General features: G+C 37.9%; 1 protein-coding gene across 1 annotated transcript in view; it reads left to right on the top strand.

Moving 5' to 3' along the window:
* The window catches only part of DST (dystonin), a 487169-nt gene that overhangs the window by 447747 nt on the left and 16898 nt on the right, over nucleotides 1-22524 (top strand). The window contains 15 exon segments of the mRNA XM_047733080.1: nucleotides 1447-1644; nucleotides 2234-2362; nucleotides 5094-5261; nucleotides 6107-6262; nucleotides 6675-6881; nucleotides 9369-9488; nucleotides 12143-12312; nucleotides 13600-13759; nucleotides 16089-16283; nucleotides 16800-16928; nucleotides 20085-20228; nucleotides 20857-20961; nucleotides 20963-21046; nucleotides 22350-22455; nucleotides 22458-22478. Of these exon segments, the coding sequence (XP_047589036.1) occupies nucleotides 1447-1644; nucleotides 2234-2362; nucleotides 5094-5261; nucleotides 6107-6262; nucleotides 6675-6881; nucleotides 9369-9488; nucleotides 12143-12312; nucleotides 13600-13759; nucleotides 16089-16283; nucleotides 16800-16928; nucleotides 20085-20228; nucleotides 20857-20961; nucleotides 20963-21046; nucleotides 22350-22455; nucleotides 22458-22478 (2092 nt within the window).

Raw genomic sequence — 22524 nt, forward strand, 5'->3', positions numbered from 1 at the left:
GGTTAGGTCCTAAATTCTGACCATATATAAGTTTTCCTTGATTATCAAATAGTAAATGTTTAATAATTTTACATGTTTATTATATTAAAATGAAAGGTTTTTGACACTTTAGTGTCACGATAAACAGTTTTTTAGTATTCTTGGTTCAGTGTTCCTTCTTTCATACATCTCCCTATAGTAATTGTACTCTAATTTAAATTTCTCTCCTGCTTGGGGTGCTTGGGTGGCTCAGTCAGTTAAGCATCAGCTTGGTTTCAGTTCAGGTCATGGTCCCGGGGTCCTGGGATCACGCCCCATGTCAGGGCTCTGTGCTCAGCAGGGCTCCTGCGTCTCCCTCTGCCTCTGCCCCTTAGCCTCACACACTCTCTCTTCCTACATCTCTAAAATAAATAAATCTTTAAAAAACATTTCTCTCTATGCGGTCTATATGGTCATATATAGTCTATATAGTCATTGCCCAACCATATCTGATTAGGCAGTTAGGACTTATTTTGAATCATTAATTTTTTCTTAATTATTTAATGTCTGTCTTAAACCTTTGTTAAAAGCAGTAATGACTAGTCAGACTGTCCTGCATGAAAATGTGTTTATTCCCATGGTGTGAGTTTATATAGGATTTACATTTTCATAAACTTAGCAGTTGTCATTAAAAGCAACGTATATCGGTGACAGGAATTTTCTAGAATATAGTAGCAGTGGGGACATGACAGACCCTGATGCAGTTATTTTGGCAAGGTATAAGTAGGGATCTTTTAGTTCTGTTTATCTATCTGTGAGGAGTTAGAAAGGTCTCCTTCTCCCTTCTCCTTCCATTTCTTAAAGGTCAGAAGTGAAAGGGCTTAAAATCACCAGCCCAGTTGCAGGAAGAAGGGAAGGAATGTTTCCATCCCTCTCCTTCTTGCTTCTCTGGTGCCTAGGCTCTGCCTTATGTAGCAGGAGTTTGACCATTCAGAAGAATGAATTTTATAGATCTACCTTTATACTTTGACCACAGGAATATTTAACTCTTAGCTCTGAAAGTGATTAGTATTGTTAACCTATCAAAGTACATGCTTTTTATAAAGATCCCTCCTTTTTAAAAATTATTAAGACATGAAAAATAAGTTCAATTAGAATGACTATGAATCAAATGAAAACATATAGAACCTTTTAATTATAATCTCCAGATATTTAATGTCCTCAATTTGCAAGGTTATCCTAATGCAAAGAACTAACAAAATGTTCTTACATAATCATTTCAGGAGCTATTGCTAGACTAAGGGTATATCCAGGAAAGCTGCAAAATTAAGGGAAAAGAAGGCCACCATTTTAACACTTTCTTGTATTAAAATTCTCTGCATATGTTTTTGCTTCAGAATGTTTTATACTCAGCAAATTAAAGTTGCATGAAAAGCGATGTTAACATGTGATGAGCTAGTAAACATAGTGTTATCTTAATATTTTCAGGTGCTTCAAAATGATGTATTAGCCCATCAGTCCACAGTGGAAGCCGTTAATAAAGCAGGAAATGACCTAATAGAATCAAGTGCAGGAGAAGAAGCAAGCAGCCTTCAGAACAAGCTAGAGGTTTTAAATCAACGCTGGAAAAATGTTTTGGAAAAAACAGAACAAAGGAAGCAGCAGCTGGACGGTGCCTTGCGCCAGGTGAGTAAGAGTAAATTCTCAAACGTTCATTGTCCTGCAGGACCAAAATAGCATGGAATTCTGGGGCTCCTGGGTGGCTCAGTTGTTTAAGCATCCACTCTTGATTTCGGCTCAGGTGGTGATCTCAATGTCTTGGAATGGAACCCTGCATCAGGCTGTGCATTCAGTGAGGAGTCTGCTTGAGATTCTCTCTCTCCCTCTCTCTTTGCCCCTCCCCCACCCCCCATGATTTCGCTCTCTTTCTCTCTCTCTTTCTGTCTTTAAAATAAATAAATAAGTCTTTATAAAAAGTAGCCTGGAATTCTTTGATTGGTTTGCAGACCCTCATTTGATTTTTATCCCTCAAGGAGAGGAGTAAAAATAAGTGGGATAAAGAACAGAGCAGATGAGAAGACAGCCCTCTGGTTCTTAGTGTAATAGTCTTATCTGCTAGGGCTCTCATGAGGAAAGGCAGACAAATCCATTTGCACCTGCCTGTTCTTAAGAATGAGTGGAGAGGCTTAGCAGGCCGGGATTGTTTAAACCTTGTTTTCTGCTAGAAAGTGACAATGTGTTTACGGCCCAGACTTAAAACTCTCTATCACTCCAGGCCAAAGGGTTCCATGGTGAGATTGAGGATTTGCAGCAGTGGCTAAAGGACACAGAGCGTCATCTGTTAGCATCCAAGCCCCTGGGAGGTTTACCGGAAACAGCCAGGGAGCAGCTTAATGCCCACATGGTAAGTCTATTATTTCCTACAGCTGTGGCCTCCAATTAAGACCCTGACCAGTTGGTGTGGGCCCTGGTGCTAAATAAATTGTGGGAGAAGGTTTAAAGGATATACAGTTTTATAGCAGAAATCTTTGTGTGTAAGTGCTAGAAAAACCATTTACTGATTAAAATTTTCAAGTCAGAAACTATTCTTTATATCAGAGGTTAGTGCGTCAGTATATGAAGAAAGGTTTTCGAAGTCTAGACATTTTTTTAGAAGCAAGCTTTTCCCCATAAAATGATGAGCTTGTATGGATAGTAACACAACATAGTGTAAATCTAAACTGTTGTATCTTGAGTGAAAAGAAGAATTCCTAAAGTAATTAGAATTAACTTTAAAGCTACTGCTGTAATAATTATACTCCCACTTCATTGTCTGGAAGGCAGGAAAGTATGTTCTTGTTCTATTCAAGAGTTACTTATTTGTTGTAATGGTGTTCACACTGTATCTTCAACTTCACACCTATAGTAGCTATGGACCAACAGGAGGCTTCTGCTAATTATCCAATTGGAAGCATTGTGCCTGTGGGCTGTTCCCACCCAGATTCTATGGCACTGTCAATTCTTAAAGATAAGGATGAAAAAAATAATGAAACTCGGGACTCTGGCTTTCTTTCACAGAAATGTGGACTGACAAATTAAATTTAGACTTCAATTTATTGACATTTCCTATTCATTTACATTGTAACTCAGCTTTAGAAGTTCTGAGAGAAAGGAGTCTATTTCAGATTTTGAAAACTAATCGTTTTATGTACTTGTGAATTTGCATCAGAAAAATTTTTTAATATTCGAATGCTAATAATTAGTATTTGGGAAATAAAGTACAGGTACTTAGGAATCGGGCATAAGAAATGGGCCATTATACATTAAAGCCTGTCGTCTTTATTGGATGTAGAGTGTTGTTGTAAGAGCTTATTGAAAAGGCACTTGGTTGTAAATAATTTTGAATTTGGTGCTTTGGAGAGGAAGTAACCGTCCTTGTAGGTATTGTGAAGAAATGCGACAGAGGTAGCATCTTACTCAGTTGCTATGAGCAGTTAAAATCAATTCTATCAATCCAGTATAGAGTTTCCTAGAAACCTTTAATGTATATTCATTGTTCTAGAAAATTACTGTGTATGTGGTTTTGTTGTTGTTACTGTCATTTTTTTGGTGCCACAGGGGACCCATTTGTTTCATTGAAAAAATAATTGACTAGTAACTTGGCAGTGCTTGTGTTTTCCTTTTCCATAAAACCTAACTGACTTTCAGATACTTCTTACATTCCTGGAACTACCTTCATAGTTAATCAGGGACAATGTCCATTAAGTAGACGTTTAATGACTTCTTAAACTAACATACTTGGGATTATTCTCTAATAACAAATAGTTTTTTAATGTTGATTTAGAAGAATATAGTAAAAAGGTGGAAAGCAAAGAGCTTATCTTAGAAATACTTTACTTTTAGAAAAATATTACTGTACATATCCACTTATTTGGTTTGAGTGAGGTATTGAAAATGAGTTTGCTTAACCCAATAGAGTTGTAAATTCCATGATTTAAGGAATTCTAAACATTTACAGGTACTTGTTGATATCATTTTAGTAATACTCTTTTGATTTGGTTGTGTTAGAAATGAAGGAAACTAGAAAACCTGGAATATTACAGTTTCCTGAGATTTAGCTGTATTTAAAAGTTTTGCTTTAGGATTAAAGGCTTTTGGTAGGTGATATTATAACTATGTTTAGAAAGTTTTTTGGGTTTTTCTTTTTTTAGGGCTTAAGAAATTACAAAGTTTTGAGAAAATAAAAATGTTTTGGAATTAGTAGTAATGCTTGCACATCTTTGTGAATACATTAAAAAACACTGAATTATGTACTTTAAAATAATGAATTTTATGAATTATATCTCAGCTTTAAAAATTATTGAACTATGTTAGTTGAAAATGTTGAAAATATTAGACACAGGATGTATTTTTTAATAGGAGCTGTAATTTGACCCATGTTATAATTGAACTAACGAAAGAGAGCTGGTCTTAGGTTTTTACATGAATGTAACTCTTTTGTGTTATTGATACTAAATTCTGAATTTGCCTCCATAATTTTTTAATATTCTCTGTAGAAGTAACACAACTGCATTGCAATTGAAAGCTTTAAAAATTCTATAAATGAGAGTAGTATCCATAGTACCACAAGTTTGTCTTTTTTAATTCCAAAGTCTGAATAACCGGCTTCAAATCTCTTACTGTATTGGGTCTCTATTTTCTATTCATTGTTTGTCTTCTGAGCACAGAATTAACTTATACTAAAAATTATTACAGCCATTGTATCACAGTCTGAGGAGAGACTTAGAAAATCCATTTTACAGAGGAGGAAACTGAGGCCCAGAGAGGTTAAATTACCCACTCAGGGTCACAGACCTGATTGGTTACAGTGCAGTGAAATCTTTCTGGAAAACATTTAAAACATTACTTCATAAACTTTAGCATGCTGGAATGGGCCGATAATGATAGCACCATTTCTGAGCTTTCTGGCAGACAGGATTATGTCTACAGGTTTAGGTGTTGTTTCAGTACAGTGAAAAATTTGAATGTCAGGGTTATTCTGGGTTGGATAGAGGTGAATATAGGATAAGGGGCTTGGGATTGATGACCTCGAAAAAGGAACTCTTGGATTTTATTCTCTTAAAAGTGATATAACTTGGGGGGATATCTCAATTTAGGAAATCTGTGCTGCCTTTGATGTTAAAGAAGAAACATACAAAAGTCTGATGCAGAAAGGCCAGCAGATGCTTGCAAGATGCCCCAAATCTGCAGAGACAATTGACCAAGACTTAAATAACTTGAAAGAAAAATGGGAATTGGTGGAAACCAAGCTCAATGAAAGGAAAGTATGTGCTTTAATTAATGTCCTAGAATGATCATTTTAGTTGTTTTATTTTGTGGGCTTTACTTTATCTCTGAGTAGAATTATCAGTGGAACTTTTAATGATCCGTGTTTAAATTTTCTTTGTATACATATGGAGGTTTCATGGGGTCAGTTGGAAATAATATTCTCTTTTAACGTGGGAGAACAGAGTTAAAGCAGTCTAGTCAAACAGATCATATATCAAGTGTTACTAGGTATATTTTTAAATTTGTGAACCACACTGATTCTGGATAGTTAAATAATTCTAATCACACTTATTTAGGTATGTAGTGGGAAGAGAAAAAAGGAGGGCAAGAGAGCGATTTGATTGTATATATAATAAGCACTTCCATAATAAAAGTCATGTAAAGGGATTAAAATTATCAGTGTTTAATGCTATCAGAGAAATGATAGGCTAGGAATACTAGATTGTGTGCCCTCACTGACAGAGCATAATGTGCATATATTTCTTAGTACTTTGACCCCCAACATTAATCATGTGAATGTCAAGTTTTCTTTCTACAGATTCTGTTTAGTAATTATGTTCTGTGATATTCTGTGGTTAATTGCCCCCAAATCACAATTTTAGTTTGTATTAGATTTTTTTTTTTAGCTGCAGTGAGATCTTCTCACTATACTGAAGGGAGTTTGGTTTGACAGTATTTTAGTGAAAGCCCATTACATTCATAAACTGTTTAAGTAATACAGAAATACAGATTAAGTACAAATAAAGTGTGGATGGGAAGGAAATCTGCCAGAGAGTGGTTAAACTGGGGCAAGGGAGGGGGAATTAAATATCACCAAATACTAAATAATCTGTCTTCGCAGACTAAACTGGAAGAGGCCCTCAACTTGGCAATGGAGTTCCACAATTCTCTCCAAGACTTCATCAACTGGCTAACCCAGGCAGAGCAGACCCTAAATGTAGCTTCTCGGCCAAGTCTTATCTTGGACACCGTCTTGTTTCAAATCGATGAACACAAGGTATGTTGTACTCACACGGCTAGCATTCTCATTTCAGGCCTTTTTGGACAACACACTGTTTTAATGTCAGAAGCATGAACTTGGTGGTTTGAAAACTTTATTTTATCCTTTAAAATGGTTTGAGCTTTTGGTTTGACACCAAAAGCATTTTTAAGATAAACAGTTTTGTTTTGTTTTTTTAAAGATTTTATTTATTTATTTGACAGACAGAGATCACAAGTAGGCAGAGAGGCAGGCAGAGAGAGAGAGGAGGAAGCAGGCTCCCCACTGGCAGAGAGGCCGATTCGGGGCTTGATCCCAACACCCCGAGATCATGACCTGAGCCAAAGGCAAAGAGCCACTCAGGCACCCCAAGATAGAATAGTTTTTCATTTGTTTCTAATTCTACCTTTTTTTTTTCCCTTTGGTAAAGGTCTTTGCCAATGAAGTAAATTCTCACCGTGAGCAGATAATAGAGCTGGACAAAACTGGAACCCACCTGAAATATTTCAGTCAGAAACAAGATGTTGTCCTAATTAAGAATCTATTGATCAGTGTCCAGAGTCGATGGGAAAAAGTGGTTCAACGGTTAGTAGAAAGAGGAAGATCTTTGGATGAGGCAAGGAAGAGAGCCAAGCAGGTAAACTTTTATAAAACTCTCTGAACTTGGCAATCAATCAGTTCTAGGTGTTGAAATACATATCATGTTGTTAAAAGTACTTTTGTTGCAAGCTGTATTCGTTGTAACAATTGTGGCACAAGGCCAAGGCGTTTATTTCCTAAAAGGGCTGTGGCCTGAGTTTCAATGGTGACGTCACTCTTTGCCCTGGCAGCACCTTCCGGTCCTGAGGACTGATCTTGAAAAGACTGATTATAGCTTGGCTTCATAGACTAACTGTTATCATTAAGGTCCAAAAAGAGGCTCATATTTTTTGCTGTGAGTTCGGTCTGTTGGTTTTTCCCTTTGTTCTTGCAATCTCTACTCTCATACTCAGACTAAATCATTATACTTTATTAAATTGCTACCTTATGTTTAGCTTCTCAGCCAGACTTTGTCCACAGACTCTCAGGGCCGAGAGGGGGACGCTTGACCCTCTAGGCAGCTTCCTGAAAGGGCAGATTCTGTGTCTGAGCTGGCAGGTTCTCCTCACCTCTCTGAATCTGTACCCTTGTTGACAGGCTATCGTTTCTTCTCTAGTATTTTGGTGCAGTTCCACACTGCTTTTAATTTAATTGTCTGAAACTTTTAGGGCTGTTTTATTTTTCCTTTTTTGCTTAAGCTAGACAATCTGGAAAATCTCACAAGAAACGCCCCTTCCTATCTTCCCCTGTTATTAATATTCCATTCCTAGACTAAATACAGAGAAGAGGTAAAATTCCGTGTCTCTGTGCTCCAGGGAAGAGAGAGATGCGCCTGCCTTGGTTGGCATAGATCTTTGAATTTTGCTAGAAACTCAGTATAATGTTGAGGCTGAATTTTCTAATGACTCTTTTTGCCCCATTTAGTTGCATTTTTCTGTAATTGGCATTTCACTCCATTTTTCTGGGGAGCCAGGCTCCGTCGGGTGATATAGAAGATGTCATGGGAGTCACATGTTTCAGTGTTTAAAGCTCTCAGCACACAAATTTGTTAAAAGCTTTAGAAATGACAAATGGCATTGTTGTAGGATTACATGCTGTATTGCTTCTTTTTGAGGGGGATATATGATGTGTTCAGTGTTATCAGTGAGTCTGGAATAGAATCAGTGCCTTACTGTGTTTTTTAAGACAGTATTAATGATAAGCCTGACATCCTCCTCTCCACCAACATAGCAGTATCCTCTGTGATGGGGGCATTGCTTGACTTACAAACATCTAGTTTATAAAAGTGTCCTTTCTCCATGCTGTCAGTTCTGTTTCCTCATTTTGTTTAGTCTGTAAGTTTTTTCTGCTCCTTTTTGGGTGCAAAAGTATAGCATTTCCTCTATTTCTGTGGCTTAAAAATAGTTTTTAAAGGAGGACCAGCCTTAGAATCTGTGCCTTTGTACCATTAAACTTGCCATCTGTGATAGCAAGACTACCAAACACTGTGACTATTTCTTTATTTTTTATCATTCTAACATCTTAGTTTGGGTTCGGATGTGGATCATAGTCCTCTGACTTTGGCAGTTTCTGTGCCTCTTCTGGCCTCTGTATTTTCATTTTTAAGTTGATCGGAGTTGTCGGAAGGATGTGTCGGGGGATAGGTTTGCAGGGAGGTGACCTCACGGGCCCTGTCAGCCTTGTGATCCTGTGCTCTTTTTCTTTATTGCTGTGTCTCTTTTTGTTATTCCATTATTAATGTGCTTTGATATAAAACAGACTTTATTTTGATGACATCAGTTTTTGTTATGTATCTGTCCACTTAAGTTTATTATGAGAAATTACTTATGACCAGTCTCACAATTTGGTATCCCAAAATAGTATTCACTAGTTCTCTGTGATAAACAGAAAAGAGACCATGGCTAAAATCAAGTATACGTAGCCCCAGAATAGTGCAAGGTCATAGATGCCAAGGAGAATTACGTTTTCTTAGAATTCACGTACGGTGGGTGCTCTTACATATAAACCAGTACATGAGGCACAGGCATGAATTTGAGGATTCTGATAGCAGCAGTAAAGGTACTGAACTCCCTTTGTATTAAGTAGGAATGGTAAGGCCTTTGTTGTTGTTGTTCTTGTTACTTTTTAGGACCGATTTATAAACTTTATCTTTCGTCCCTCCCTTTTTGTTCCTTTTCCTTAACATGGGAGTGAAATACCTTAGAAGTAGACCCAAATCTGTCAGTGAGGGCAATGGACAAATAAAATTCTCTTGACAGTTTATGTTAATTACTAAGCAAAAGGAAAGGGAGGTAAGTTCTCCCTGGTGTTTGCTCATTTCTGTTTTTGTTAAAGTTTATGTGTTTGGATGAGTTACAACAAAGTGACCATGGTGGGGTCACAATCACAGAAGTCAAGAGTTAATAAGACATTTGTAAACCGATGAAGGTACTGTTTTCTTCTTTTTTAGGGGAAATTTGAATTAATTTTAACATTTTCATTAATTTCTATATATTGTAAGCATACCAGAAAATTTTCTGGACAGAAATGTACATTTCTTTTACAGTTTCATGAAGCATGGAGTAAACTTATGGAATGGCTAGAGGAATCAGAACAGTCTTTGGATTCTGAGCTGGAAATTGCCAATGATCCAGACAAGATAAAAACACAACTTGCACAGCATAAGGTGGGTCTGTAATTAAGAAAAGCATATATGCCATTCTTTATCTCAAGATCACTTTTAAATTCTTATTTGGTTGTGTATTTATTCATCACTAGGGCGAAGAAAAGGCCATCCAATATGGACCTCCATTAAATTTAAAACCGATTGCTGTTCACATTGGTCAAGTGGCAGTAGTATCTTTTCTCTCTGCTGACCATTCCCCTATGATTCTAGTGTCAATTGTTAAAATAAAATATAGAAAATTAAAACTGGAAGTGTTTTATAACCTATAACATAAAAGATTTATAGGAGTTCAAATGTTGGCATTTTAGTTTTTCACATGTCTGTCTTGTAATTTCTTTCGTAGGTCAAATGCCATGTAGAAGATAATTTTATAGCAGAAAGTACTGTAATTTTTGCCATTAGGTTCTCTCAAACAATTTAGTGGGGTAAATTGGTTGCCTCTACATAAACTGATATTTTATTATATATATGTGGTATATGAAAGTCCATCCTTATCCTCAAAGACTTGGTGGCTTCCTTATGTAGACTAGAAGGTATAGAAGCATAGTATTTTATATTTTCTACCTTTTTTATTCATACCACATGGCATTCAAAGAACATTCTCATTCTCCTCAACTCTTTGAATTTGGGTCTGTCATTCTGGTTATAAAGTGATATCAGCCCTCAGGGTAAGGATATGGGTAAAAGAGAGTGGGTCCTGCAAAAACACGTTTATCATTTTAAGTGTCTACATATATTTTATTGCTTGAAAACGTGATCATTTTAAAAGCTGAGAAAAATTGGGGTGATGTGGGGCTTATCATCCACAGAGAATTCTAGCCATCCTCTTCATAAAGGTTGGTTGCTTCTCTGGGTGGTTCTAACAGAACTCAGGAAGTCATGATCCTAGGAGCACAGAAGGAGACATTGAGCACCTGTTCTCTGACTAGATGAGGACAACTGAGTGGCTTGTTCTGCTGGTACTCTCTGCCCTTGAGCTGCCGCATTCAATATTGACAGCACAATGACAGTGAGCAGCATCTTTTCTTCCCTTCGGATGGAAAAAAGAGAGGCTCCCTCTCAAAATACAATGCCTGTTTGAACTTGAACATAGTTGTCATGTCATGTAGTCTTATGAAAGTGTATTGTGTATTCAAGTTGGAGAATCCTAGAAATAAGAATATGTGAAGAACCCTGGTAGATTGTCTGTTGTTCCTAGTGTGACTTGTTGCCAAAGTCAACTTTTGTCTGAGACAAAGGTACAAGGTACATTAAGCCAATTTTAAACATCTTTTCTGTTCATCTTTTAGGTATTTTTCTGTTTTTAAATAAGTTTGATCTGCCTTGTATTCAGCTATAACATTATTTATGTATCTGTTCTTTTGGAAAAAATCTTTCAGTACAATGATTCTAAAACTAACATCCTGTTATTGGATAACAAGAAAAAAATAATTACAGAAAACAAACTACAGAAATAGTGTGGTATTGTAATGGTGTTTATTGCTTAAAAATTCCCAGATGAAGTGGCTTCCTATTATAAGACAAACTAAATATCTTAGTTCTGTTAAGAAACTTAGAGTGTTTAGCTTTTAAGGGAAATAAAAGCTTGTTAGGTAATTATAACCAAGGTTATTTTGGAAAATTATACATTTGCATAGCATTTTATTGTTTAAGGTGATTCTCATGTGCTTATCAGGGTTTAGAATCACTGTGGTGGTGTTTCCCTGATATATTATGAGCTTGTTAGGCTGACCTTCCTTCCTTCCCATCCCTGAAATTGTATATTCAATAGCAGCTGTCTCATTCTTGCTATTAGACACTTACAAACACACATGAAACATAAGGTGATAATGAGATGCCTGCAAAGACAATGTCCCTGCCCTAGAAAAGTTTGTACCTGAGTTGTGTACAGAATATAATCCATCCCTCCCACACATACACATTTACATGCACAAACATGCAGATTAACAGTGTAAAAATGGCAAAGTATAGATGTCACATTGGCAACATGGCTATTTGGTACTGGAGAAGTAATCTGTAGATCCTGTGAGACTTTTGGAAGGCATCATAGAGGCGAGGAGGAGAGGGGTAGACTTGCCAAGGGGTGTGACTGGAATGAGCAGTAGGTCAGAATGCAGGAATCTTGAGATGTGGTTCTTCTTTGTCCCTCATCCTGGCTCACAGATGAAATTATATGTACCATCATTGTGAACATCCAATGTGTGACAACAGATCTCTCTGACCAAAAACCAAAACTCTAGTAAATTCACAGATTATGAGTCACTCTGTGTCCACCATAGGGCCTTCAGTTACTCATTGAGTGTTAACTACTTTTTCCTTTCCAAACTCCTGGGTTTTTTAATAGGCGATTAGCAATTTCATTGTATTATAACTCGTGTACTGTTTGTGGTTTATAGCTATAAAAGATTCAAGATTTGTTTTGCTTTAAAATTACTGTCTTCATAATAATAGGTACTTTCAAAGCCACGTGGCTTCTGAGAAAAGTAAACTCTTCAGTTTATAAGGATTCTTTTCCACCCTGGTGCATTCCACTGTCTGACTTGATCATTTGCTGATGTCTTCCTCTATTAAGACTCCATTTATTAGGGGCGACTCTCTTAACTATTTCTTAGCCCCAAGTAGAAATGCACACTGTTTTCTTGTTAAATGTATAGGAGTTTCAGAAATCACTTGGAGCCAAGCATTCTGTCTACGACACCACCAACAGAACTGGACGTTCCCTGAAGGAGAAAACCACCCTGGCTGATGACAACCTGAAACTGGATGACATGCTGAGTGAACTCAGAGACAAATGGGATACCATCTGTGGAAAATCTGTGGAAAGGTAACATGTCCTGTAGGGTAGTCTGGTTACCTTGTAGGTTTCTTTCAAGTGTACAATAGTGATGCTTTGTAGGAACATTCTAGGAACCTTAAATACCTCCTTTGCCTGGGAACTTCTGGTCATCTGTAATACCCAACTTACACAGTGCCTGCGCCCAGAAGGCTTGGTTGTTCATTATTATTTATTTTTAATTACTTGATTCACTCAAAAGTGGTATTACTCTCCGAGCCTGTCATCTCATACCTGACTTCTCTCAGGTCTCCCCAGGTCTGCTCTTGTCCTCCTTAATCCAGTTTTCCCATAAGTAGGAGGACGGTCTTTTTAAAATATGAATGGGGTCTTGTCATTGTCCTGCCTCATACTTTTTAGGAACTTAATACTGAGTGTGAACCAGAACACAGGCTCCTTAGTGTGACGGGCAAGGTCCTCCCAATCTGACCCTGGTCTTCCCTTCCAACGAACATCCATCCCTTTCTAGTCTTCTTTCTCATTATACTTGAACCATAAAGACCCAAAACTAATTTCTAAGTCTTTAAGGATTTAGAAAGTACCATTGTAGTAGAAGAGTTCAAATATCTTAGAAATGTTTTCAAACAATTCATAGATCCTTGGTTTAATTACTTTTGTCAGTATCAAGATTAAATAGAATATTCTAATAATAAAATTATATTAGAATAGAAAATTAGAATATAGTCTACAGAATACATAGGAAGAATATAGGAATTTTGCTGTTTTTAAAAATCCTTAAAACCTTCCATTTCAAAAGGTTATATGCTTTTTACAATGTCCTATAAATGATTTCATGGCAGGCAGACACCCAAATGCCAGAGGTTGGAGATGGGGCAGGTTGTGATTACAGATAGCATGTGGGAGGTTTGGGGATGACGAAACTGCTCTTTCTTAATTATGAGATGGTTACATAAATCTCTACATGTGTTACAATTCATGGAACTGCACACTCAAAAAAGTCAAGTTTACTGTATGATAATTTAAACCAAAAAAATTTATGGCTTTTTTTTTTTAATGAAGAAACTGAAAGATCACTGATTTCTAGAGGTGATAATGAAGGAATTTTCCAAGAACAGATACGATCTACTTAAGGACTAAAAAGGAAAATTTGAGAAAAGTTTTGTTATTTTCTAAAGAAGGCAAAGAAACGCACTGAATATACCTGTATATTATTTTTTTCTTTGACCACTGCCCAGCCTTTATAAATGGAATTTAGATATTCGGGTATTTGGGTGGCTTTTCTGTTACTCAGTCTGATTTTTCCACCTTTTTCCCCAGACAAAATAAATTGGAGGAAGCCCTGTTATTTTCTGGACAATTCACAGATGCCTTGCAGGCCCTCATTGATTGGCTGTATAGAGTTGAACCCCAGCTGGCAGAAGACCAGCCTGTCCACGGAGACATTGATTTAGTGATGAATTTGATCGATAATCACAAGGTATTATTAACTGGGACATTTTATTGATCTCATTTGATTATCCTGAATTTAGAGGAAACTGTAACCCCTTATCTTAGCCTTTTAAAATCTAGAGACTATATATCATAATATGTAACAGTCTTTAGTACTGATATATGTGTGCTTTGAGCAGAATCAGGAAGCCAACTTTAAAAGTGATACAGGAAAATTAGTATCAATGAGATACTTTTTTTTTTTTTTAAACAATATCCAGATCTAAAATCTTTTAGAGTTCTCTGGTGCTTTAAAAACATGTTCCAAGAATGTTTATAGTGTTTATTATTCATATAAATAATTATGTAATTTAAAATCACTCCCTCAGTGACCTGGAACTTGATCATTCCATAAGTGTATGGATTTTTGACATTATCTACAGGAGTGAAGATAGGCTACTTTTCTGTTTTTAAAGACCATTTTATCCTTGCCCCTTGAACTCTAGCAATTTGTGAGATATCAGCATAGGCTCTGAGGGATTCGATTATTACTTTAGTCAAGTGGTTTCCTGGGAAACTCCTGAGATGGATTTAAATTTTTTGTGCCAATCAAAGGGAATATTCAAGACATCCCACTGATATTGAGTGCAAGGTCCGAAATTATGATAAAATGTTATGTTACAACTTAAAGAACCTCAAAAACAACCTGAGGCACAGTAGTAATGTGGGTTGGTTGTACCAGAGTAGACTTTATATACAAATATTTTACAGCACTGTATTTTACAGCACTGTTTTATTTCTCCTCTCTTATGTTTGAATTAGAAAATTTATTTCATTTTAAAATGTTTTCTTCATATTTGTCTCGTTATGCTGTTTTGATCTTAACCTGTTCCTTTTTAAATAGTTGGTGCTTTTGCATATTTATTTCCCCTTTTTTAGTTCTGTTATCTGATTATGAAAGAGAGTTTGTTACATTTAAGTATTATTTACAAATCAAAGAATAGATGAAGAACCGTGACTGGGCCTACAAAAAGAAAAAAATTTGAGTTTTGTTGCTTTGCCTGTATTGAAACAAATGTTTTGTGCATGATTGGTACACTTTTTCATTCCTTGGCATTCATTCAATGAGTAATGAATAGTGTAATGTTACTTTTTACATAAATGCCATTTGTATAAACTCACTGTCTAAATATTTACTCCCTTCAGCACTTGCCAGGTTTTTTTTATATATTAAAGGTTATCAAGAATGAGTTAATCATTCAGCATTAGTAATACAATTGGAAGGCTCAGAAAGTTTAAGTTCACCAAGTACATTGGAAAGTCAGCTCAGGACTATCGGGCAAGTCCTATCACAAACAGATTAAACAGATGCTGTATTTTTGATGCCTGTGTGTGTGTGTCTGCAGGCACAACTCATTTAACACCGCTAGAGTGAAAGCAAACAAAGAATTTATTGCACTATGTTTGGACTGTTTTTGATGGGCTCACTTTTATGAAGGATTTGATTATCAGAACAGAAATTCATCGATAGAGCCAAAATGATAAGATGTGCTTAGTAATATTCATTTGTAATCATCTTTTAGAAAAATAAGGTAATCTTATTCTATCCATAAGCTTGGTTAATTTGAAAGATGTAGTTGCACACCCTGACTCTTGGATCAGAAATGAAGTACCCTGGGCTCATTTTTTGGGATTAGGTCTGTGGCCAAAGGAAGCCAGTCTAACTCCTGGCACATCCAAGTTTATCAAAATTAGGCAAGAGGGGGAAAAAAAGCTTTTCTTGCAAAAGAACAGATAAGGATGTAAGCCTCTAAAATTTGACATTAGAGGTTAGTTCTCAGGATACTGTGAAAGCTGAAGCCATGTTGCAGGGAAAAAGACTGCAGGCCCCCTCCCTGTGGGCTCCCCTGCCATTCCCAGTACCGTCATGCAGACCCCAGGATTGCTTAGTTCTTCATTAGTCTGTTTGTCTATTAATGAAGAGGAATGAGGTAGCCAGCACATTCTTGGCACTTACACTGAGGATTTGAGAGGAATTGGAACGCCATAGTAAAGAATTGTAGGAAAAAAGAAAACGTGACGTTTTCACTTGTGGAATTGCATTTGAGTAGCCACCATTATTTAAATCCAAGGCGTCGTTTAAAAATTAAGGTTTTATTGCTCAGGAGGATGCTAGAAGATTGAACAGCTTTACAGCTCTGTTAGGAGCAAGCATGTCATGACTGAGCTCCTGAAGATTCTGTGAGAAGTATGGCTCATTAAACTGTAAGTCTTAGAGACTGGTGCATGAGGTCATGTACACATATATTCCACACTGTGTTTTACGGTTTCATTTTGTAGTGAAAAATCAATTTTTTATGAAAATATGGTCTTTCTAGGTTTTCCAGAAAGAACTGGGGAAGAGGACCAGCAGCGTGCAGGCCCTGAAGCGCTCGGCACGAGAGCTCATCGAGGGCAGCCGAGACGACTCCTCCTGGGTCAAGGTCCAGATGCAGGAACTGAGCACACGCTGGGAGACCGTGTGTGCACTGTCCATATCCAAGCAGACCCGCTTGGAAGCAGCCCTGCGGCAGGTGACAGTCTTGTAAATTGCAGCTGGGGGTAATGAGAAAGGTATCAAAGCCCAGAGCTGCTCTGGTGGAGAACTGTTTCACTCCTCCTTTCTTAACTGGGACGGTGATGGAGAGGGAGATTCTTAGAGGATCCTTGCCTTGCTCCTCCCCCCAGGAGTTTTAAATTACTCACAGAGGGAAGTTTTCTCATCGTCACACAAAAGTGCCACTCTCGAAATTTTTCACCTCAGACGTGTAATGGGCTGTCATGGCTCTAACATCAGATTGTTAAAATGGTGAAGTAGTCTTCATATTGGCCTTTTTGATATATTAGAGGTCTTAACATTTATAAAGTGTAGCAACATGTATCTTTATCTTTTAGTGGGCATAATGCGTATCATTAATCAATGTAAATTTAAGACTTTTTTTTTCGTTGAGAGGAGGACTCTATACTAACAAGCATCTTTGGGGATCTTCTTTGTGCGGTGTGTGTGTGTGTGTGTGTGTGTGTGTGTGTGTGTGTGTGTGAACTGTTAGGCAGAGGAATTTCACTCAGTGGTGCATGCCCTTCTGGAGTGGCTGGCAGAGGCCGAGCAAACCCTTCGTTTCCATGGTGCTCTCCCAGATGATGAGGATGCCCTTCGGACACTCATTGATCAGCATAAAGTGAGTTGTCTAAATGCTAAGTAAACTAAATGAGAAAATCCAATAGGTTCATGATTGTAGATATCAACTGCATGCATATTTCCCTTTCTGAGAAGTAATTAAAGATCTAGCACATTTGAGAATTGCCTTTGTCCTCTTTGCTTACTTTGGTGTGTCCCCACGCCCCCAAATAAGTGGAGTCATCTCTCCATGATTGCTTTGTGAAGAAGGTGGTTATTCTAAAGTGAGTCACCATCTCCTCTCTTTTGGATTGATCAAAACATTGATTTTTCTAGGAGGTTATCTGGCTTCTGACCAAAACTGGTCAACTTCATTGTACTTTCTTGTGCATTTCAAAGATGAAATTTCCTTCATGAGCCTTTGGCAATTATAAACTTATATCATTAGAATTGTAAATTAATAAGTTTGGTCTTAGTAAACAAGACAAACAAGTAATTTAATAACTGGTCTTCAAATTTTATTTTTCAATATCTGCCAGTTATGGTTTTATTTTATTATTATTATTTTTTTTAGATTTTATTTATTTATTTAACAGAGAGAGACCCAGTGAGAGAGGGAATACAGGCAGGAGGTGTGGGAGAGGGAGAAGTAGGCTCCCTGCTGAGCAAGGAGTCCAATGTGGGACTTGCTGTGGGGCTTGATCCCAGGACCCTTAATGACTGAGTCACCCAGGCGCCCCGCAATTCTGGTTTTAATCAAGATCCACCTTAAATTCTTATGAGAAGTAGCTCGTAGTATAAATTATAAATTAAAAATGAATTTTGTAAGTAAATATACTGTTGGATAGTTAACCAAATAAAAATCTGGCTACTGAGTCAATATCTATTTTGCAACAGTACCTAGAACTAGCAAAACCCTTAGGAGAGTGGTCTGGATACCTCTTAACACTTGTTTGTTTGTTTGTTTGTTTGTTTTTTAAACCTTTGTCTTTAAAAAATAAGAAATTTACAATGCTAACACTCAATGCAGTATCCAACATTGCTATTTAAAAGATCTGTTTAACGCCACTAAAGAAGCTCATCTTCCAGGTTCAGGTTGGAAGGATGTCAGTAGTTCCATTGTGGCATGGATTACATCATCTATGGAGACTTCTTATTTGTGATGACTGTGCTCTCTCAATGATGGGCTGCTTAACTTATAGCAATGAAATACTGCCTTGTCCTTAATAAAAGTGATATGAGCTTGTCTAACATTATCTGGAGGAGCGGAATGCTCCATAAACCATTTAAAGTTGAAGTTAGAATGTAAGAGGAGGAAAATGACATCAAATTTATTATAAATTTTGATTCAGCTCAGTGTTTTGAAGAGCTATTATATTACTGTTGGCTGACCCATCAGCCAGCATTGAGTTCCACTGATAGAGTTGGGTCTCAGAGGAGCTTCTTAGATATCAAACATCTTACGGTAAGGTGCCCACTTAGGGTATCAGCACCCTCAGAGCAGGAGCAGGAAACCCCCAGAAGCATCAGGAAGCAGGGTATCCAGAGCAGTGGTAGTGTTGTGGGGTCTTTTTGTTTTGGTTTTTGTTTTTACAACAAATTACCTTTAAATATTTTTAAGTTGTGTAAAATTACATGTAATTTCATACAGGCTGCTTAGTACTAATAATTTGCCATAACATCATCTGTTCTTTCTTATTTCCTCTGCTTTCTTCACACACTGAGCAAATAAAAGTAAAACAAAATATTTAATTTCTTAGCCCCAGGACCAGAGACTTCTCAGTATAGTCCACTTTCAAAAATGGCAAGCTTTCCCAGGTGAGCATAGAATGCAAGCAGGGAGTTGACCATCCAGCCCATGGCATTCTGGGCAGGACTCCGGCACTGTTTGGTTAGGGGTGATTAAAAGTATACGGTCAAATCCCCTGTCCTTGGGAAAGCACAGCTGTTACTGACCTCTGGTTTTCTCTTCCTAGTAAAGCTCCCCCCCGCCCCTTTCAGTTAAGCAGATCTGTATTGGGGGAAATGAAAATAATTTTTAAAAGTAGGTGATGATATTTTAAAATAGTCATGTTAGTGGAGTATACTATTAATCAAACCTTGACATGACGGCAGTAAAAATGTGTAAATGAGAGTTAAAAAGCACTTATTCAATCACAAAGACACACGGTCTTTTGATCTTGTGGACCTTAACGTCCAGTAGGTATGTAAGGAAACATGGCAACATGCCAGAATAGGAGGTCTAGGACAGAGCTGCGGCACAGAACCCGAAAAGAAAAGGTCACTAGACATTCTAGGAAACACATTCTCAGATGATCACCCTGATCACATGGCATGGATAGTATGGGGTGTCAGCTCAGTCTGCAGCCTTTGCAGCCTTTGTCCATGTTACTAAGGAATCCCTCCCTCTTAGTGCTGGGGTCCAGACTGGGGTGAAATTCACTCTGAGGTTCTGGAAGCACAAGACCTTTTTTAAGGCAGAGGTCCTCATTTGTGGCCACGCTTTCAGAGTTCTGTGACTCATGTATCTATGAATACAGTTCTGATGGTAGAAAGTACAGTTATGTATGTGAGACATTTGCAGAAAAGTTGATTTGAAAGCATTTTAGAGCCCGTCAGGGCTTCTTCATCCCACCAGAGCAGGGGATGCCAGTTTCTGGCTGTCAGGCCCATCCCCTTCATGCTCTCCCCAACTCTTTCCTGCTGGACATTTGAGCCCTCTCTCCCTCAGCCCCAAACATTTATAGTTCCCTGCCCAGCCTTCTATCTTCCTTTTCAGTACATATTCCTCTCATTCCTGGCACACAGTTCATGCTGTTTTAAATATACAACCTCCTAGTCTTGTGAGGACATTTTTTTTTCAATCAATATTATTTTTGTCTCTGGTGGTACTATCTCTCCTAGTCCTGTTTTCCATTACTATATGTACACTCTATCCAGATACAGAAAAGTGTGTTTTTTTGTGTAACGTATCTTGTAAAGCGTGAAGTGTTACCTAATACATGTATTCAGAAAAATACCTGTTAGAAAGTGCCTCATTTCCCATTGTTGTCCCTTCTCCTCTCTTAATTCCCCAATTAGTGAATTGTTTCCAGCAGTGAATAGTGCCGGTGAAGTTCTTGTGTACTTGTCTAGCTCTGACGGTCACAGGCACGTCACTGGAGTTTTATTTTCAACTAGTGCCAGCAGCTGATCGAGGTCTTTGTTTCTGCTCTAGGAGTTCATGAAGAAACTGGAAGAAAAACGGGCCGCGCTGAATAAAGCTACCAGTATGGGAGATGCCGTCCTGGCCATCTGCCACCCTGACTCCATCACCACCATCAAACACTGGATGACCATCATCCGGGCCAGGTTTGAGGAGGTCAGTGGGTCTCAAGTCATCATTAGAGCAGTAACAGAACTGAGATACATTTATGACCCAGGGAACAGGAGGCCTCTGCAACCTTCCTCTGTGCATGACCTGTCTCTGCAGTCCACTTTTATTTAAAAATGTAAAGCCATTTTGCAGCTATGTCCCTGAAGCATGAAAAAGCAAATATTCGGTTCCCTGTATGACTTTTTGTCCCATTTCCACATTGTTGAATAACCCAGCACCCAAACTGTACTTCAGAGAAGTATATGCTTGGGGAATGGATTGCATACATGAACTGGATTCTGCATTTTAAGATTTATCTATTTCTATTCCACTCAGTGCTTCATGGAATAAGCATTCTTGAGCCTTCAGAGAATGTGTGTTTGAACTCAGATTAGAAATCTAAAGGAAGCCTGGGTGTTTTGACACCCCGTCTGTAACTATGGGGGCAAACATCAGAAGGGCTTTCATGTCCTCTGCAATCTGGGTCTCGGTACCACTGATGGAATCTAGAAAGACTGGCAGTGTTATGATCCCAGGCCAGGATGATCTGAATTTACATTTAAAATGTTGTGTATTTTTACATCAGTTATTAACTAGGATAGATGAAATTGAGAGACATTTGTTTCCCCAACAGGTGCTGGCCTGGTCGAAGCAGCATCAACAGAGATTAGCAAGTGCTCTGGCTGGGCTCATTGCGAAACAGGAATTGCTGGAAGCTTTGCTGGCTTGGTTGCAGTGGGGCTGAAACTACACTAAGCGACAAGGACAAAGAAGTCATCCCCCAGGAAATCGAAGAGGTGAAAGCCCTCATCGCAGAACACCAGGTAATATAAATATCATCCTAACCCCGTCTTCCTCAGATACTGTTTTTATTTCACTGACATACTTCTCAAGAGATTGCTTTGTGCTGGTTACCGTCACTTCCTGAAACACCACTCCTCAAGTCCTTCCTTACATTTTTTGTCCGTTTGACCCCATCATTCTGCTCCGTCTTCTGGCGACCTCACTCTGCCGGGCTTTATGCCTCCATGCTTGCATATTCTACTGTCTGCTGCCATGCATCTCCCACGATGACCATCAGTACTTCAGACACACCCTGTCTACAAGGGAACTCATCGTCTTGCTCCAAAAAAACAAATGACTTCTCTGTCCTGCCTGTTTTAAACTCTGAAATGATGGGCCTCCCACTGACTCTGATTTATTTGTTTGTTTGTCACTTTGATACACATTTATAAAGGGAAGCATTAAAATGGCAGCTTAGTTGACTAAGCAGCTAGCACTGCAATTATTTTTTAATAAATGTATGAGCCATTCATGTCCATAACGGCCCTGAAGTGCCTCACGTCGTGTTCTCTGTGATCAGAGTTCTCCAGTGTGGCAGATATTCCAGACATGTGTTTCTCTATTTTTCACTTTTATCCGCCTCCTCTTTTTCCATCCCTTTTCACCACAGTCTCTGTCTTTGCTGCATATTCCAGATAGAGGATCTCTAAGTCACAATAATAAGCCTAAGGAGACAAGACAAGAAGTAGCAAGATAGTCAGACCTCTTAAACTGGGAACTTTAACCTGAATAATTTTTATCTCCCTTGGCATAGTATTGTATAAACAGAAATATTTAAAATACATACATATTTAAAATGTATGCCGTATGTCACTGTATAGCAAAGCCATCTGAAGTATTTCAAATACATTAGTGAAACGTGCTGCAGAGACATCCGAAAGACCAGCCCATTTATTGCTTTGCAGATAAATACTCACTTTAAGATTCTTCAGGAAGAGCTTAGAAGCTCTGGAAGATCCTGGTTGATGCACAGATAGGTTATATTAATTATACAACTGCTCCCATGCATGGTCATCAAGCTAAAACAAATTACTGTTACAATGCTCTAATTACTTACTAGGTATATATAACATTTTATATTGTTTAGTTGTGAGTAAATGCTGTGTTATAGTGGCTTACAATTTTTTGGCCACTAAAGATATAACAAGTTGGTTCATGTTTTTTTTTTCCCCCCAGAATGAATTTCAGAAATAATAGCATGGTCCTTTTATCCTTTGCTTTTAGTTCCTTTCTAAAGGTAGTTTTCTGTGGCGTACTTAGATTTAATTGACTTTGACCTTTCAGACCTTCATGGAGGAAATGACCAGAAAACAACCTGATGTGGACAAAGTTACCAAGACCTACAAGAGGAGAGCGGCTGATCCTTCCTCCTTACAGTCCCACATTCCGGTCCTGATAAGGGGCGAGCAGGAAGTAAGCAGTGGCCAATTTCTTTAAAATGCACATGGCTAAAGCCAAG

This window comes from Lutra lutra, chromosome 6 (genome assembly GCF_902655055.1).
Source record: "Lutra lutra chromosome 6, mLutLut1.2, whole genome shotgun sequence".
Lineage (NCBI taxonomy): Eukaryota > Metazoa > Chordata > Mammalia > Carnivora > Mustelidae > Lutra > Lutra lutra.